General features: G+C 47.4%; 1 protein-coding gene and 1 long non-coding RNA gene across 5 annotated transcripts in view; one reads left to right on the top strand and one right to left on the bottom strand.

Annotated features, from left to right (window-relative positions):
• Window positions 1-15635, bottom strand: part of TPCN1 (two pore segment channel 1) — a 48545-nt gene extending 32910 nt beyond the window's left edge. Inside the window, exons 1-2 of one of the 4 annotated variants that reach the window (XM_075769817.1) lie at window positions 15540-15635; window positions 14268-15268 (exon numbers count right to left, since the gene is read on the bottom strand). In XM_075769817.1, coding sequence (XP_075625932.1) covers window positions 14268-14379 — 112 coding nt within the window. In that variant the 5' untranslated portion in view covers window positions 14380-15268; window positions 15540-15635. Of the gene's footprint in view, window positions 1-8927; window positions 8990-10163; window positions 10336-14267; window positions 15269-15515 lie in introns of those variants that run through there. The other 3 variants (XM_075769816.1, XM_075769821.1, XM_075769815.1) reach the window with 3 other exon arrangements.
• Window positions 662-9685, top strand: LOC142604290 (uncharacterized). Its single transcript, XR_012838162.1, has 3 exons — window positions 662-1125; window positions 4925-5034; window positions 9510-9685. It is a non-coding gene; the product is annotated as an uncharacterized LOC142604290 (long non-coding RNA).
• Window positions 15636-19365: the final 3730 nt, after the last annotated feature.

Below are 19365 nucleotides of genomic sequence, written 5' to 3'. Positions count from 1 at the left end.
GTGCTCCTCTCTCCCAGAAAGCCCTCGTCAACTGAACTGCATGGAGCGCCCACTGCAGAAGGTGCAACTCCATGGAAAAAAAAAAAAAAAAAGGAAACGAAGTAGATGGCAACCCTTCCCCAACACAAGCTGTACAGGCACCTTCGGTCCCAAAGCCAAGATTTTAGCACTCCTACAACACAATCCAGGCAAAGTCCAGAAGCAGCTCTGGCCAGGAAACAGCAGGATCCTGAAGTATCAAGTATGTTCAAGTTGTACCAGCACCAACAATGGCATTTTCCCTTCCAAGTGCTTACATGCCATGTAGCTTCACCTCCAGAAGATTCATCTTCCCTCCCCGCTCCAATGCGGTTGATAAGAAACTGCTCCTTTTCTTTTCAAGTGCTGAGGCATGAACATGCGTGCATTTGTCTCTTCAAGGCCAGATTCACCTACCCGGGAGAAAAAAAAGCTGGAAGCCGCCTGGAAAGCACAGCTGGTTTGGCACTCGGCCACACATCTCGGAGGTGAGAGAGGCAGAGAGTGAAATCACTGCCTTTAGTGCCTGACTGCCAGTTCAGCGCCACGCCAACAGGAGCATTGCAGGACTGATCTTTGCAGCTCAAAACGTCCTAGCGCCCTGTTTTCAGGGGATGTTATGAGAAGGAATTTAACTGCCGTGAGGAAGTCTAAACAATTTACTATCAGTTTGTTGCCTAGGAAAAACAGGGCATTTCCAGAGTGCAGCGCCAAGCCCTTCTGTTGCAAGAAAAATAATATACTTCTGAATATTTCAAGTCAACGTAACTGAGTCATGCTTTTCCTTAGAGACGACGGCACAGCAGAAACATATGCAAAGGCCTCAGGGCTCTTTGTCTTACTATATTCTCACAGCACTCGCTTGCTGTGAAGCTCAACAAATAAAGTCACTTCAGTTTCCTATTTAACACAGAAAAGTTTTTTAAAAAATATGGATGTTGCCACTTCCTGTTAGTGGTATGAGGTGACTGAAGCCTACCATCCTCGCCTTTATTTGAGCATCCAGTGAGTTCCTACAGCACTAACATGAGCTCACTTCATGCTATCATCCACCACGCTACAGGGAGCTGAATCCACATGAAGGATGAGCAGATGTCCCTCAGCATGGTAAGCCACTTTTTATATATTATTGCTTCTTATCAATTGTGCTGCCTATCTTCTTATATTGAAGACAACTTAGGTCCTGCATTGTTTAATTAGAGGACCACTGTATCCTTGCTAACATCTGCACTGCACACATGTAAAAACGCTGATGCACAAGCTAAACTTAATGACAGAAGAGCTAAAGCATGGTAGGAAATTGTTTTGTCTCAGCAGAAGCTGTGCCTCCAGCTAGCTCTTACTGACTCTGACCCACTCACAGTATTTCATTAACGGTTTGCTCTGCGGCTCGCCAGCCGTTTGAAACAGGGACAAACTATGACGATTCACGCAGACATTTACTTCCTGCGCCACCCTGCTGGGGACAAAAAGAGACATTTGTAAGGAAGGAGAAAAAAAAAAAAAAGTAAAAGGCTTCTAAGAACATAAAGATGAGAATAATGTTACCTATCTACACCAGCCAAGATCAGTTGGTTGGAGATCCTCATCCGGGCAGTTTACTGCCTCATCTCTTCAGGGCACCTGCTCTCCCTTTGGTCTCAACCCTGAGTTACTCTGCAACTTGATTTTTTTTTTTTCTCTTGCAACATTATGTAGGAAGTTCTGACCAGAAAACGCTTGCTGGACAATGTTCACTCCTGAATGCAGGGGGTACAGATCCCTCCCCTTTGGGATGTTTGGGGTCCACAATTAGGTAGAGGCTTCAGCGGCTGAAGACGAATTCATGGATGCTTTGTCACCCTCAGAGAGGCCACTTCGCCCTGACTCCTAACAGCCTCCCACAGCTCCCTAGTACGCCAGACACGCAGCTCAAAAGCTGCTGCAACAGTCAACAGTGAAACAGAGGAGGATCCCTCCTCGATTCACAGAGCTGCACCCTGTAAGAATGATGTTACCTACCCCACTAGCTCTTGCTCCTACGCTGCGTCGCATTCCAGCAGCTCAGGCAAACCACCGCGTGCCTAAGCCGTCTCCCACAAAGCTGCTTTCTGACAGATGTGCGACTAAATCCTCCTGCATGAGAAAGTCCATGAAATACCACACAGAGAGATGGAACCAGGCGCTGGCACCATCTGAGACTGTGTAACACAGGAGTTCCTGCTTCTTAACCTAGCTGCAAAGGCAAAACCAAAGCATTTTTCATCAGTAAAACTCACATAAAAAGAAAAGTTGCGTTAGGAAAATATAATTAAGAATCTCGCTTGTGTGTTAAACCAAATTGCTGCCAGTTTCATATCCTTTATTTCTGATCTTAACAAATGAACTTCCACACCACAAAAAGGAGAAGTCAAAGCCACAACAGAAGGATCATCTACAACCTTACATTAACCATCCTTTTAGCAACTAATATGCTCTGTAATCTTATCAGTCTGATCATATCATAGCAACAAAGGTTTACAGACATTTATTCTGTAACTGGGACTAAATATCCAGGCAATTGAGGATATTGAAACTACTAATTTTGAATGGAAAAAACAATCGGAAATAATAAAAGTTTTTGCTGAACCCAAGAAAAACAACAACAACAAAAAAGACAAGCTCTGCCTAAGGCAGTGGTTCATGAGAGAGGCCAGACATGAAATACACACACACACATTTATAATTCATAGTTTTAGAGGAAGTAACAGAAAGGGAAAGAGACAATATCAGAATCCCTCAGATATAGCATTTCTTTAACACATCCTGTTACATGAAAGAATTTCCTCTTTTTGTTCCAAAAAGGGAAACCAATGCCTCGTGGTTTTAACATGTTAAAGATCTGCTTTAGCGTTGGTAACAACACAATGTCAGCATTTTAAGAGCACGTTCCTCATTTCAATTCTCCAAAGCAGAGCCTTTGGATTTTCCTGCTGCAGTTTGGAAAGATGTCTGATTAAGCTGCAATCTGGCCTTTTTAATGAAAGCAGTGTGCTGCCAGGTCCAACTGCCAGTTCCAGCCGCCAGCAGCTCTCTGGGGAAGTCACAAAGTTAGCAGCGGGAAGCCAAGAGGAAGCACTTCCCTTATGTGAAAAACCAGTATTCCTTTGGGCAACAAACCTCCTGCGTGGCCACCCAAAGCTGGAGCAGGACTAGAACGGAGTAGGCAGTAATAAGGTATGTGCCATACTGAATTTTCTGCCCTAAAGAGAGAGGGATAGCAAGAAAATGAGATAAATTAAGTTAAATAACAATATCATGGGAAAACTCTAATGTCTTACCATGACAGGCTGAGACTGAGGAAATTTATAATGTACAGTAGTGAGAGGTATGTAATTGTGGTTTGTGGTGTTAGAACATGACTCCGGCGCACCAGTTCTTTTGAAACACAACACTGCAACATCTCCTCTGCCTCGTCATCGTGTCTCAGCCCGGAAAGGGAAGCTGCCAACTTCAGAGAAAGATGCATGTAAAGGAACGGGGAAACCCCCAGCCTCTAGTGCTGCGTAACTGCTCTCCATTTAGGAAAAAAAAAAAAAATTAGAAAAAAAAAGAAAAGACTTCTGCACATTTGGTAGAAACCGCTGACGGCAGGAACTGAAGAGGTTACGTGTAATGGCTGGAGAGGAAGGAAGGAGTTAAACCATTAGTTTGACATCTGCAAACCATGTGCCAGAGGGCTTTCCCTCAACTGGTCCTTACTCGAAGTCCTACAGTCCTCATACAGAACCATATCTTCAGAAAATGGACAGCATTGACTTCAAAAGTCTTCCAGCACTGCAGAATCCTCTCCAACTCTTACAAAGTGGTTCCAAAGGTTAACCTCACTGTCAAACATGTGCCTTATTCTTTGTCTGCATTTCCCCAGTTTCAACCAACAGACACAACTCCACTGTTACCCAGTTACCAAAGCCACCTTGAAGCCTCTTGGATGAGCTGGAGCAAGGGCACTAGAAACACACCAAGCATGAACACATTGATTATTCTAGCGCCAGCACAGATGGCAACATCACCTACCTACCCTAATCATTACTCTTATTGGAAGGACCAAGGAATACACTCGCCATCTCACTGGGTGAGTGTCCCACGTGCTCAGTTTCAGTCTCAGTCCATCCTCTCTGCTCGCCAAGGCAGCCCTCTCCACCCTTGTAGACCCATCACCCTAGAGTTAGTCTTAGTAACACGTGTAAGGCTTGCCTACATCCATCTTACTCAGCAGTCCTAACCACTTAGCTCCCCTCCTCACTCTTACTATGCCCTCAACCTATGACATCCCCTAACTTAATCAGACATTACCTTTTTTTTCCTCTTCCAGATCAGAGAGAAAGGTTGCAGCTGGCACAGGGACAAAAATCTAACCTCTGTGACAGTCTCCGCTAATAACATACCTATTCACTAACCAGTCCCAATATCCAGTTGGATTTTGAGACCCGTCCATCAGCCAGTTCGCAGAGCTGTTAGCTACACAGTGTTGATTCGTACTGTTCATTTCCTCAGTGAAAATGCTGCACGAGTGGCAAAACAAATATCTTTGCAAAACACTGTCAGTCTATCTTGTAACCTCACAAAATAAGTCGATGCATGACTTCAGGTTCATATGACACTCACTTTTTCATAAATCCACACTGACTGACATGAATTTAAATTCAGATTTTAGAAGAGCTACTGCTGGTTTCCCATTATTTTGCCTGGAAACTTTGTTTGGCTGGCTGGCCTGCAATCTCCCACCTAGTGCAAAATATCTTTTGGGGCTGGAAGAAAGTCACTATCGCAGCAATATTCAGACTGCCTCAGCTGCTGCCGTAAGGAAAAATAAAAAGTCCTCTGCTGATTTTTAAATGCCTAGGCTTTAGAATCAGCTGTTTAATCTCTACTTTATTTACTGCAGGAATGGAAGAATAGATCATCTGGCTTTTCAACAAATACAGAACACATACAATATTTCTTGAGCTTCCCCGTAGCATTATTGACCAGTGATCAACCTTGAATTCCCAACAGGTCAGTATCACTTAACATGTCTTTTTATTTCTCAAGTCCTTTAGAACACCTTTAACTCTGCTGACCACATTTCCCTCTGTGATTTTCCTTCACTCCCAGTTTCTATTTCTTTGTTTGCGATATAATCGTGCAGCGGCTTTCATGTTAGCCAGTACAAGCATGTCTGTACTGTGACTTTTTGCTGCCTCTCTAACAGCTTTAAAGCTGCCATTAGCATTCTCGTTTTGTATGCATTTGTGCCCTCTCAAAATATATGAATAAGTATCAATGTTTTGAAGTCTTCCCCTTTGCAACCCCTAGGGATAAGGTCCTGCCACCAGCCTTGTATTTCAAAGCAAGGGGCTTTGCCTTAGTCACTTCCCCCAGACTCTGATGCCAAAATTCTCCTTAGTAAGTTGCTTGTGAGCATCTACTTAACAGAGGCAGGACAAAAGCAGTCACTTGTTTGCACCTGCCAGCAGTTCAGAAAAAGCAGAACATTGAATACTACTTGCAGGTAGCAAGGCAGAGCCACAGAGCAAACCCACCTCAGCAAGCGTTCCTCTCTTCAATCACATTTCCAGTACTTCTGGTGTGCTCAGCACCCTGGAGAAACAATGTTCCTCTCTGCACCGTGAAAAACAAGCAACAGGGCAACAAACAGCAGCATTTTCCAATTTCTGCGGTGACTCACCGCTACCAAGCTACCTAAATAACCAGCTGGACGTTGCCGTTCTGTACTGTAGGAACACTGCATTTGCAAGATGGATTACACCACAGCCCTTGTGCCTCTCACCAGGCACAGATCCTCTCCAGCCAGGGTGACTGTGCCACAGGAAAAAGGGGACAGACCATGGAAATATCATCCTAGTGAAAACTTCTGCCCTTACACTCTTCCTCTGGAGCCCCGCACCTACAGCCAGCGGCTGCAAAAGCACTAGCTGTAGAGGATGGCATCCCTGCCTTCCTCCTCCCATGTCTGATTATCCCGTAAATGACACAGCCAACTCACCAGTACAATTTGACCCTGGGGAGGTTTTAGTGCTCCCACTTGCAGGATTGATCACTTAAGTCTTAATTCTACCGGCATTTCTTCATTTAGTTAACGAAGAGCAGAAACGTATTTGTGCATTCTAGTGAAATCCTTCACCAGGCTACGTTACTTTTGTACAATTAACTTTCCCAAATCCGTTGAGGATAGTGAAAGTGTTCCCAGAAAAACAGTTATAGTTGGAATACAATACAGATGATCAGACATTCCCAGGTGACAATATATCCACACGCGTGTGTGCTGGGCAGTCGTATAGAAATGCAATAGAGTAGCTAAGGTGTCCAGCCCTATAGAATCAGTGGGTTTAACACGGCCGTGCAGAGATACACATCCTAAATTTTATTCTCCCACACAAACAGGAAAAGAAAAGGCTTTTGTACCAAACAGACACCACCAGATCGTGATTATAAAACCAGCACTGGATACAAGCTTCAAACCCCCACACTATGATTCAAATCACAGCAGTCTTCCTCTTGTCATCCTCAGGATCTTACATCAACCGCACAGTGCTGCGGTGGATCAACACGCACACACCTTTTCTGCTTCCCTCTCTCCCAGATGAAAAGACCAGCAGTACAGGCGCACGAGCTTCCTGCTGAACTGCTCACTAGAAGCAGATGGATGAAATCCTAAAGCTGCTCCTGCAGCTCTCCATAAAGAAAGCAGTCGTGTAAAAATCAGGCAGCTTCTCAACATGCAAAAAGCAATTATGCTAAAGACACGGGGAGAGCCCTGCAAGGTCCAGATCAAAAGCCAGAGACATCGGAGGCAAGAGAAAGACCTATCAAATTCACCGCACTTTTCCCAGCTTAAGGATCAGAAATGGAGCGTTCTGGCTCATAAATTCTACTTCCAGCAAATTCAAGCTTAAATCCCCTGAAGGCAATAAGGAAGAGGCAATCAACAACAACTCTAACCACTTCACAGATGCTCCTGTTTAGTTTATACAGCACTTCTTACAGCATTCAAATGGGTAAAATGGGATTTCAACGCAGGGGGGCTGACGGCAGCAGGCAGGATTCCTCGGTGAAGATACCAAGGGCAAAGGAAGTTCTGAGAAGCATCATATTGGTTATGATGAGTGAACTCAGCGTGCTCAGCCTCTGCTCATTTTAATCTGCCAGTAAGCAAGCCTGGCTAAACCGAACATCCTGCATCTACAGTGCCTTAAAAATCCACAGGAATCACAAAAATGAGGGGAAAAACGAACCAACTGATGTGTTCCCTGGGAAGCCATGAAAAAACTAATCGCTATTTGTTTCCAACTGTTGTTCCGCTTCCTGAGCCAAATGTTCCCAAGTCAGCTGCGGTGGCTGAGGAGTGACCGGTTAGAGCTGGAAAGTTGTCGATTTAAAATTGCAGCTTGAACACTTTCAAGCTCCTTAACATCTTTTATAGTTCCAGGACCACCTGTTCAAAAAGTGGAGCTCTCCGACACTGTGGCACGTGCCCTTACCCCTGCATTTTCCAACTACAGCAATCAGCTTGGGGAGAAAACACTTAGCCTAGCCCATTCTGCTGCTCTCACACCGAAAAGATGCGAGCTGTGTACTAGAGAAGAGACAGAGGAAGGAAGGGAATGGGTTCCCTCCCTCAAAGCATCAAGGTCATTACTCCCATCTTCACGAAAGGAGTGAGAAGAAGCTTCCAGACTCCTCGACCCCCTCTGCAGCATCGTCCCTAATTTACAGTGAGGATGCATGAAAGATGATATCCATCCCTGGTGCTCTGGGAGATGACAAAAGAGAAAGAACCATTTGCCTCCAGGATAATGGAACACTAACCCGAGTCTTCTTTACCTTGTATACGCTTTTACTCGCTCAGATTTGAACAGCATGGGGCATTCAAGACGAAATCACTAGGATTTTTTTTTTAATTTTTTTTTTTAGTGCGCGAAAGAGTCAACAGTGCAGAGATTCTGTTTGACAAAGCATCCTACTGTGAAACACACAATGTGTGCATTGTGCAAACTGATCTCCTGCAGGGCTAAGAAAACAAGGCAGGCTCGGAAAAAAAAACCCAACAAGATAACTGCAGCCCTCAATACCTCCTGGTACTTTACTCTGCTTGTGGTTTTTCTTCTATAGGTACCACATTTACAGAGTTGCATTAAGAATGTGTCGATAAAAATGCTTTTGTGAGTTCTGGACAACACAGTGCTGCTTCTTTTAAATCAAAGGTACCAGCTCTGCGCTCTCATTACAGCAAGTATTTAATCACAGCCAAGGCGGTCGGTCCTGCCTTAAAACCTGAATTCTCAAGATAAATGAGATTCCAGGGGATGATGCATTTGGAACTTAAGAGCAGAAAGACATTTTCCACTATTTCTAACATCATATCAAAAGATACCCAACATCTCCTAAAAAACAGCATTTACCTCCGTCCTCGGAGTTTACAGAGCTCATCACCCAGGGAAACGAATTGTACTGAAGGAGAAAACAATAATCTCCTTATATTTTGGGTGTTCATTTCCCTTTCCAAGATTTTCACCCCTCACTCATCTCAGAGGCAATTTTGCTTCGCTTTGCTTGCTTAAAACATTCATTATAAGTCATCTAGGCCAGGAAAGGATTAGAGAAGCACTGGCAGAAGTTGCAAAATGCAAGGCTGTTAGGTCGGAGAAATGAGACTTTCAGAGGCATAAACAACAATCCAGCACCAAACTACCACTTGTGCTTCAGAAAAAAATTCCCCTCTGTATAAATTTTAAGGTACATGCTCAGAAAAACAAATCATGCACAGCAATGCAAAACAGCACCTTTGCATAACAAAGTAATGAAGCCTACCTGTCCATTTCCACAAAAGGCGTCATCTGCGCTTTACAGATGAGACGTGTTAACCGCAGTGACGTTAACTGACTTACCCCAGGTACAAGGAGGAGCGGCTTCAGCAGCAGAACTAGATTGCCTCTGAAAATGAGATCCCAGTCCTGTGCTCTGGCCATGCTTCACCTCTAAATGCAGCAGCGGAAGCACTGCTACTGGAACTAATTAAAGGCAAATCGGTAGAACTAGGAGCCATGACGTGAGAAAATATCCTGCGTAGCATCCAAAAAAGCCACCAGATAATCCAAAAGGATGTTTAAAAGCCTGGCTGTCAGAAATCTCGGGATCTGCCAGGTCATTGCAAGCGTTCGCTCATTCCCTTGTCCCTATTTCTTCACACCAAGTAGCTACAGCGTTTCATAACTAGGGCCCAATTCCAAATAACCATCTTGGAAATCCTTACTGGCACACAAGGATCAAAACCTACAGATCCTGAAGGATTTATTAAATCTACTAGATGGCTAACATTTAAACACCTATTTTCCTTCAAAGGTAGCAAATCCAGAATGCTTTCACAGCAATAAAGCGGTTCCTCAACAATCACAGTTACCAAGAGTTTGTGCGGCTGCAGCACTTCCCCAAAGGTCAGGTATTTATTTATTCTCTGTTTGTTGCCTCAGCCCGTCAGAAAACACACACTTGTTTTACACCTCAAAAATCTCTTTCATCCACGGATGGCACTACAGGAAGCGGCGGCAGGAGGAAGGCAACAGAAATGTTTGAAGAGCAGAGACTCACTGACCGGGTGAGCTGAAGCTGTGGACTACACGGACAGACTTACTTTCTCTCACTGCTGATACAAACATGTTCTGGAACCAGACCCAACACAGAAGAGAATTATATCACTTCAGCCTGCACTGGTTACTGAACACATCGAAATCCAGGCAGCTCATATGTCTCAAAAGAACATTAGCTGCCCTCCCCGAACCCTGGGCCACCCCCAAAAGCGTATGTCTACCTGTGACATCATGAGTAAATGATTTTTTTTTTTTTAAAAAAGATGAGTTTGTTGTGTACAACATCTACGAATGCTGTAATTAGGCTCTGTGTTCAGAAACATCAGATGAGTTTCCACCAGCCAATTACAAAAAGAACAGCTTTGCTGAAAGCCTCTTCATTTATTTCATCAAGGAACCGGGTTGATGTGCAGAAGGCAGGCGAGGGAAGAGGCCATCCTTCCAGGATGCACGGCCACGCCACACGCTGTTTTACAGGCGCAACCAACAGTCTCAGAGGCAGTCACTGCTTTCCTTACCCACAGTCACATTCCTCACCTTGGGCAGCCCCTCCAACAGTGAAATGTCATCGTCTTCACATGCTTTGGGCCACCTGCTCCCTCACAGCAGGGCACAGGCATGGGGGCACGTGCATCCACAATTCTCCTTCTACCCAAAAGGCCAAGCTGGCTCCAGTTTTCCTGACAATTTACTCTTCAGGCAGCAGAAACTGAGATTGCAAAGGCTCAGCTGAAAACTCAACATTCAAAGTTATAACTTCCCATTTTCCAACAATCCTTCTAGAAAACATTGCACTTCACTGTTGTGGTTGCTCCCCCCACCTCCCCACACATACACAATAAATCATTTTTTACCTCAATAGCAGATGCAGTTGCTTTCTTGTAAAAACCCAGAGTTTAAAGATGACTTCTTCCACTTGCCATAATCCATTGTGTGGGAGAAACAGACATACAATATCATATTGTTCCCTGTACAACACTTTGAGCTGTACTTTCTGCTCTGAACACACTGAAACTCCACTTGAGGCTACAGCAATTTCCATGCAGGAGGCAAAGGAGAATCTTGTATCTGATCTAATACAGGATAAATCAATGTGCACTCATTTATTGCTTATAGTTCCCATCAGCTCAAGGAGAGACACTGTCCTAGAGTTTCAAGGCTATCCACGCTGCCTTTGTATATGGAAAACATACCTCGCACTTTGAGATAATTTTGAGAACTCCGTTCAAACACTTCCCGGGAGTTCGGGTGAGGGACTGGAAATCACTAAACTCCGGCTGGTTCTCACCGTTTTCAGTACGTGATTTTGGGAAAGGTCATGCAAGGATTGCATCCCCATTTTCGCCTTCTACAGAAATTCAGTTAATATTAGTCATGCACCTCAGACAGGTGCTGGGATGCTTAATTAGAGTGTGTACAGCACTCAAAGATTCTCAGATAAGATGTACTAGGGAAGGGCAGCATCATATTAATTAGCGTGGATTCAAGTGATGAAAGCGCTTCTCTCCGTCTCCTTCAGCTGTTGGAGCTTGAAAGAAAAATAATGCAGCACCACAGTCCTACATGTTGGAGTCAGAAAACCATTGGCAACACATTTTTCTGGGTGCAGTGTGAATTTCTGTCAACCTTGGGGACTCTGGCCTTTTGCTGTGGCTGTGAACAGGAGCTCCCTGGAAGACATGTATCCCAGCACAAGCCAAGGAAGGCAGAGTTTTAATATTCCTCCCCATGCAAGTATTTTCTCCCATTAAGTGCTTAAGAGCTGTATGATTAGGGAGATTAATTTTTGCAGCTGGACATTTTCTTTAAGAAGGTCATTTTCCACACAGTTTTCTCATTTAGCTTTCTTTTATTCTAACCCCAAGGCATTCACTTACCCAAAAGAGGACTCTTCTGCAAGATTTGGAAAGGAGTATACTCTTGCACTTTAGTCCTTTCTTTTTACATTTGCAATAGGCTTGCTTTCTGAAAACCCTGTTAGTACTTATTTCAACCCAGGAACTCATCTGTATTTCCAGACAATCAACACCAAGAGCTGGAAATTCAAATTCATTTGTCCAAGGACCTGGTCATAACAAAGCCACATCATGGATCAATTTAAAAAAAAAAAAAAAAAAAAGGCACCAGAAGTTCCTTAAAAAACATGAAAGTTGATATACTGAAAGACACAGAAACACGGTGATTAGCGGGATGGTTGTGACAGGCTGGAACAAGGATTAAAATTTAGAGAGGTTCATTGACGTAGCAACACCGAACAAGAGCGCAACTTAATTACTATCAACCTCCAACACATGATTAGGCATAAGAGCGGTTACACCCACTTTGTCTTTCCCTCGGTATCACCTGGGAAGAGGATGATGGCTCTTTCACTGCAAACAGTCCCAGCTGGTATCAGCTTTGTGTTTAACCTGCTACCAAATCTCTAGGAGTCCATGGCCAGGCACAGAAACAGGTGAGCTACTCCTCCAAATTCTGGCTGAATATTCTACCTTGAGAGTTTAGGCAAAAGGATGACAAAACCAGAAGGAAAAAGGCTCCTGACCATCCCTGTCCCCACACCCTCATCATCACCCTGGCAGGCTCTCCCTGTCCTGAAAGGGACTTCTCACATACTCTCTTTCCCGGAAAAAGACAAGCCTCTGAATAAAAATGTAAAATTATACAGTTCTGCTAATATCATTTCAGTCCTCAGCAGAGGAGTGGAGGCAGAGCAGAGGGGAAACATTAGAATTCCTCACAGCCTCCATGAGACACAACTTTTCTGCATTTCACAGTCGATTTTCTTCACAGGCAAGAGGAAAGCTGGACTACACGTTCTGTTTTTTAAACAAGCTTACTTTTGCAAGTGATGGCGTTAGTCTGCTGCCTCACTAATTTAAGCTTCCCGCTTCTCAGAGATAAATGTGCCTTTCAAGTTGTTTATGCCAGTCTTCCTCTTCTGATCTCTCATTCCACTCTCGCAGTACCCACTAATTTCAGAAGGCTCCATATCATTTGGTATCACTTGCATAGAATAAGCTTTATATTTTTTCAGCAAATTCAACTTTAACAGTGATTAAAACATACAGCCAAAATAATGGTTCTTCAATACCAAGAGACACTTCATTTGAAGAATTCCAGGAAATGAATGCTCAAAAACCACACAGCAATCTTTTAAGAAGCAAAAAATCGGTCCCTAAACAATTTCCCTGTATTTCCAGGGAAGCATATTGTGGAATTTTTAAATTTATTAATACATTCATTCTCACACTTGTGCTTTAACACAGTCGTGTTTGCTTTCACCAAATGATAAACCTCATGTAACTTCTTCTTTAAAGGGATGGGAGGTGGGTGGAAGAAAAAGATGAGAAGAGTGATTAAAATGAGTCACAAGAAAGCCTATAAATACACCAGTGGACAGAGGAAGCATTCTCTCTTCTATTTAACTTAAAAATAGAGAGCTAAACTTTAAAAGACAAACAGATGCAATAGGAACCACAATGAAGCAGAGAAAGTCAACTGGGCACTTTAGCCAGGGATGTGTATTGCAGGGATGGGAGAGGAGGAGGAGGAGGAGGGAGGAGGAATCTTGTCAGAAACAAGCTACTGGCTCAGCAAGTCACAGAAGGAGAAAATTAAGGGAACCCATGTGATTGCAAGAGAGAAATCAAATCACAGAGTCACAGAGGCAGTATGGAACAGAGGTGTAAGGTAGAAAAAAAAAGGGATGCCAGGCCAGGAAATTATTTATTTGTTACAAGTGTTAAGCTTGTGGCAGCAAGGGCTTGAATAGGATCACAAGACCTGTGCGTATACCTGCAATGTCAACTGGAAGTCAAAGGGATGTGTTGAACAAAACTGCTCAAATACATTCAGTGAGGTATAAGATAAAACAGAAACTCACTGAACACACTCAAATACATCTGCTCTTCACCTAGTGTGGGGAGATGGCTTTAATGAAGATAAATCGAGGAGAAAGCAATGCTTCTAAGAGATGGTGGCTTTTGTCTTCCCCCTCCCAACGCTGATAGGCTGGCCCTGTCCCACTAAATACCTGGGGCTAACAGGATTATGAATATATGGTCTAAAATTACTCCAGGTTCTTTGGTAAGAATACAATAAAGATGTTAAAGGGATTTATCAACACTTATCGCTTTCCTTATTGCCAAAATCAAAATGTAAATTAGAACTAGGCAAACAACAGTCGCAAATGACAGATGCTTTATGGCGCTAGGAAAATATTACGTGACATAATTGCAGCCACTGCACCTGACAGCTCGAGCCAGTGGTACGGCACGGCGGGTCAGTGCCAAGAAAAGGAGGCGCTCTGGGCCAACGTACAGGAAATGAGAGTTGAGCTTAAGGACAGCAAGGTCACAGTTTTTTACAAGGAAACCACAAAAAAAGCATGTTAGAAACAGCGTCGCTAGGACCCATCTATCCCGTGTACTCTGCCCTCTCAGTGTGACATGGGTGCTGTGAGTAAACAAGCAACACAATAAGCAACTTCCTGATCTGATTTTCTCAGGCAGCTGCTGGGATGCTGAATGACAGCTCTGAGAGTTAAAGGTCCTGGCAAGCACAAGAAAGAGTGGCCACCGCAAAGAGGAAAACAAGTGAGGCCATCACAGCAGGCAGGAAACAACGACAAAGCAATCTTACTTTCATTAGGCAGCTCCTCCCGATCCAGGTCATCTAGAGGGGCCGAGGTGCTGCTTCCACTGTCATCCAGGGTGAGGATGAGGGGAACGTCATCATCCATGCTCACAGCCATCCTGTCCCTTCAGAGGCACTCCAAGAACTTTAAATAATGCCTTTTTCAATTCCACTTGTAAAACGCTTATGTCAAAAACTCTCCCCAGAAAGTCTTCCATCAGAACTGACTTCTAGACATAAGAATATAAAAGTATGTGTACCCATCTTGAGAGAGCACAGTTCAAAAAAGGGATCTGGTTACTTGCTTTCAAAAAGCAGCACAGGATGCCAGACTCAGTGGCAATATTTATGCAAAAGCTAAATTCAAAGAGTCAGATCCGGGCTGCCCATTCCAGTCAGTGCACGGCTTGCAGTACAGCACAGAAGCAAAAGAAAGTGCTTCTTCACAAACTCCTGACCACTCAGCACGAGAAGAAGCAGGCAGGCGTGACGCATCCGGAGCCAGCATGATGCTAAGTGTCACCGTCACACATGGCTCTTTCCCCTGACATGCCAAAATGCCTCAGTTCCAGGTGGGGAGGGGAAAGAGGGAGAAAAAGAGTCCAGTTGGAGTCTGCACACATGAAGTTCCCGTAGGGTTTTTTTTTTTTTTTTACTGGCTGATGTCACTGTCACAGAGTCATGGATTTCTTTAAAAGGTGGAGGAAAAGAAAAATCACGCAGGCCCCGGACAGCGTTACAGGGATGCTCCACAACCGGTGCCGCCACGCAGCCGTTACTCTCCCCGAATCCTTCCCTGCAGGCCGTGGCGAGGGCAGGAAGAAGTCACGGCGGAGACCGCATCTCCCACAGCAACAGGCCGATCGCGCCGCTGCTGAGAACGGGCCCCGGGCCGAGCCGCCCCCGCGCCCGCAGGGAGACACCGGGGGCCGGGACGTGAGCCTTGGCGGCGGACACTCACGGCCGGGCGGCAGGCAGGGCGACAGGGACAGGGCTCCTCCCGCGGCCTAGGAGAGACGGACACCGAGACGGGGCTGTCACCGCGCTGTGGAGGCCCCGGCCCGGCCCCCTGCCCGGGCTCCCCCCCCCCGCCGCCCCCCGGCCCGCGCAAACCGCCCACCCCCCCCGTTCCCCCACGGCTTCTGCGGAGCCCTCGAGCAGCCCGCAGCCGAGCCTGTCCCCCCCGCCAGCCCCTCCTGCCTGCGGCCCCCAGGGACACCCCCCCGCACACGGCCCGGCCCGGCCCCGCCGAACCGGCGGCCGCGATCGCTGCGACACCTCTCCTCAGCGCCCGGCGCGCGCGGCCCCGCCCCGCCCCGCCGCCTCTCATTGGCCGCGGCGGCGCGGGCCTCTCGCGAAGAGGCCGAGCCTCCCTCCCTCCCGCCAATCCACGCTCCGTGCCCGCTCCGCCCCGCCCACCGCCGGCCCTCGGCCCCTGCGAGAGGATCCGGATTATTCCCGCCTCCCCCCCCCTTACTCTCTCCGCACACCGCATTGGGTAGCGGAGCTGCCTCTCCGGCCGGGCGAGAATGCTGATTGGCCCGGGGTGGTGGTGGTGGGCTAATAACATCACGCCTCAACCGCGGGAAGGGGCGGGGTCTCGAGGAGCGGAGTGCGGGCTGCCATTGGCTGTATTGAGGCCCCGCCCTTGGGGTCAGAGGTGAGAGGAGCGGTCACTTAGCAACGGCGGGACGCGGGCGGAGAACCGGGCCCAGAACCGGGCCCACCCCGAGGGGAGGCCCCGGCCCCGGCAGATGTGTCGGTTCTCAGGCCCCACCGTGCTCCGCTCAGGCATCGGTGGCCACAGGGAAGAGATGGGCCCTGAGGAAGGGCAGCCCAGCCCCAAGAGGCAGCGGGTACAGCAGGCTCCGTGAAGGCCCGAGGGGCCCGTCAATGAAACACGACGCTCCCGAGACCCCGGGATTACGTCCGTCTCCAGTGAGGTGAGCATTCTCGAGCCCAGTGTGTAACGAGTAAGCCTGTTCCCCAGTCAGCGCTGGCTCTCAGAAAGGTACTGCAGGAGGAGGTGAAACCTGTGGTAGCGCTGTCAGGTCAGGCTGCTTCGGGCAGTTACCTGGCTCCTGGCAGGACACGCGTGCTGTTTTTCGGAGTGTACCTGCTCCATCACAATGCTCTGCTGGTTTCAGTGGAAAGCAGCCCTGTAGCAACACAATTGCAACCACCAAGCAAATAGGTTCCTCACAGGACCGCCCTTTCTCCCCATCCACCGACTCGCCTCTGAAATCACCTCTGCAAAGCGTTGTGCCAGTCCGGGGAGGCTGCACGCTAGGCAGAATGCAGAGCAGCGAGGCTACCGCAGATCGGGCGAGGCACGTGTTGAGAGACAAGGGAGCTGAGCAGAACAAACTTAATACTGCCCGCACATAAAACCATCTTTTATAGTTGTAGCGCCTAGGGCTGGGCACAGCTCGTTTTGGAAGCTAAGCAGTTCCCAGACTGGCTGGTACTTGGCTAAGAGACACAAGACAAGGAGTCAGGGTTGAGTCAAAGGAGACTGTGATTTATCGCAATGCTGAGCAGACAGAAACCCAAGCAATAAAGCAGCAACAGGCAGGAATCCCAGCTGTGACTCAGGCCTCGGTATCAACAACTCTTGCCTGGACAGGGTGCCTCTGGAGCTAGGAAACAACTGAACGCTTCCCCCATCTCATTTTATTCAGATTTGGCGTTTGCTCCACACAAGCGCTGGCCTCCTACAGGCAGGGCAGCCCACAGCAGTAACGGAGCATCTTTTGCTCTCGCGCTAGACTGCACAGCTCTGGTAGAACAAGAGGGCAGTGGTAAAGCATGAAATACAAGTGAGAACTGCAGTATGAAATCCAAGCAACCCGTTTATATTTTAACCAACATTGTCCTTGTGAGGTAAATAGCGGGGAAGTGCCAGTTCTGACCTCCTGACACCCTGGGCCAGTGTGGGACAGGAAAGAGGGGGACTGGTGCGATGGGCTCTGGTTTCCTCTGTGGATTCCTTGGGGGCCTGAATGCAGCAGTGGGGGTAATCTGGCCACCCCTGGCCATACAAGCCACTGTCAACTTGTTTTCCAGATAAAAATCTCTCTTCGTTTTAAGAGGCTTCATCTTTCAAGTACTCCAGCACTCCAATATTGCATTTTGTGTCCTGCTTTTGGGTTCAGCAGTTCTCTGCTGATGACTCGCCTCGCTGGATCCGATTCATCCACCTGCTGCTACGGAACAGGGCTCTTGCTTTCGTGTCAATCCTTAACCCTCTTGTCTCCATCTAGTGTCCAAATCACACTTCGGTATCTCTCCCAGCCCACTTGAGAGACCTGTAGGCTTAACAGCTTGCGTGTCACCGTGCCGACGTCCAAATTAAGCTGAACAGGCTCAGATTCACGTCAGAACCCCCAACGCCTCCTCTGAAACAGCCCTAATTGCTTTCAAGTTCCTACAGTTTTTACCCAGGTGGAGAAAAGCTGCTGGATTGCCGCAATGCAAAGTGTAGGAAGGGGCCTGAATGCTTGACGCTAATCACAAGGATCCTCACCTTGTCAGGTTTTTAATAACATCATGTTATTCTTGCCTCCTATCTGCCAGGGCAGCTGGAGCACCGAGCCCCAGAACTGCTGGCTCCCTAACCCTCCTCCTCCTGGCTCACTGGTGCGTTGGACAAGGAATAAACTGCTGCCGAACGCCACCAAAACTATCTGTCCCTGGCCTTCTGCAGGCAGACACAGCCTGGCTCTTCCCACACACCCAACAGCTCACAGCGCGGTAGCTGGGTTACAGCACCACTGATACAACCCACTACTCAGCAAAGCTCAGCTCAGGCTCAGCCCCATCCAAACCACAGATGTGGCCTTTTCCACAGCACTGTGGGACAGCAGGCGCTGACCCGCGTGTGCAGTACTCCGAGTCCCCATCGGAGGACAGAGGCTGTCTGCAGCATAGGGAAGCTGCCGGGGGAGAGGTTCAAAGGAGCACGAAGGTATTTGGACCTCTTGAAAAGTCCCATTCAGGCACATTTCCTTTTTTTTTTGGTCCCTTGGGAAGGCTCAGTTCAGCAGCCAGGGGCAATTCTACCTGGGTTTGGGATAGGTAAAAGGATCCCTCTGTCAGGATGTGCAGGGAGAACCTGCTGAAGGCTGCAAGCCCGCAGTAACCGGTGTCTGCTGTCTTGCCAGGCTGAGCGAGAGGCACTTCATGCTGTCTGCACCAAAGAAAAGGCCTGTCCCCGACAGAGAAAGACACTACGCTTACCTACTGTTCCTGGACTGAGGAGCAGCATGGAATGTGGCAGGAGAATGAGTGGGATGTGAGGGAGACAGCCATGACCTGCGCTGCCACCTGCATCCAGAAAAGCTGCTTGTTCCAGACACTCCTCATGTTGAAGATGAAGAAAAAGGGAAGAGGGCAACAAGGCCAAGAAATAAGCACAAAATCCACCCTCTGTCCTCCATTCTTTCCTCCCAGCATGGCCACTTGCTCCCCTGGGGCTCAGCTCTCCCAGATTACAAGCATTAAGTGAGATAACACTCGCATGAAGGCCTGAGCCTGCCAAGGCTGGCTGTCAGACAGAGGACATCAGAGCAGTGGCATGACGACATGTCTTGCCATTTTAGGTTGAGCTCCGTTGCCTTTTAAAAGCAAGAATAACCTTTCTTACCAACGGGACTGGACCAGGAGTGCCCCTCCTGGCTGGCCTTCCTACCCTCAGTGCCCTTCGTGAGCTGGAGCGGGTCAAGGCCCAATCCTGCTGCTGCTCAAGGTGGCAATAAAATAATATCTGGGGGCAGAATGATGCCCTAAACCCAGCTTGTTTTGTCCTTGGGTGAATTTGAGAGGATGTTTCCCTTTGCATGGAAGGGAGTTACCACTCTCCCAGTGACTCCCCTGTGTTCCCTGACCTCAGCAGCTCGTCACTGCAGCCTCCCTTCCCAGGGGAGGGGTGACACCCAGCCTGCGTCCTTTATCTGCCTCCCTCCCTGTATTCCTACAGACCGAGTTGCTCTTTCCCACCTCAGGAATGGAAATCGAGGAGGAGCTGCTTTGCTCAGTCTTTGGAGATGCTAGCTGTGCCCAGATCGCCCGGCATCCCACGGACCAAACACAAGGTCCCAGCAGA

The sequence above is a fragment of the Balearica regulorum genome, chromosome 17 (genome assembly GCF_011004875.1).
Source record: "Balearica regulorum gibbericeps isolate bBalReg1 chromosome 17, bBalReg1.pri, whole genome shotgun sequence".
Classification (NCBI taxonomy): Eukaryota; Metazoa; Chordata; class Aves; order Gruiformes; family Gruidae; genus Balearica; species Balearica regulorum.
The sequence above is the reverse complement of the archived record's forward strand: the minus strand, read 5'-3'. Positions and strand labels throughout refer to the sequence as shown.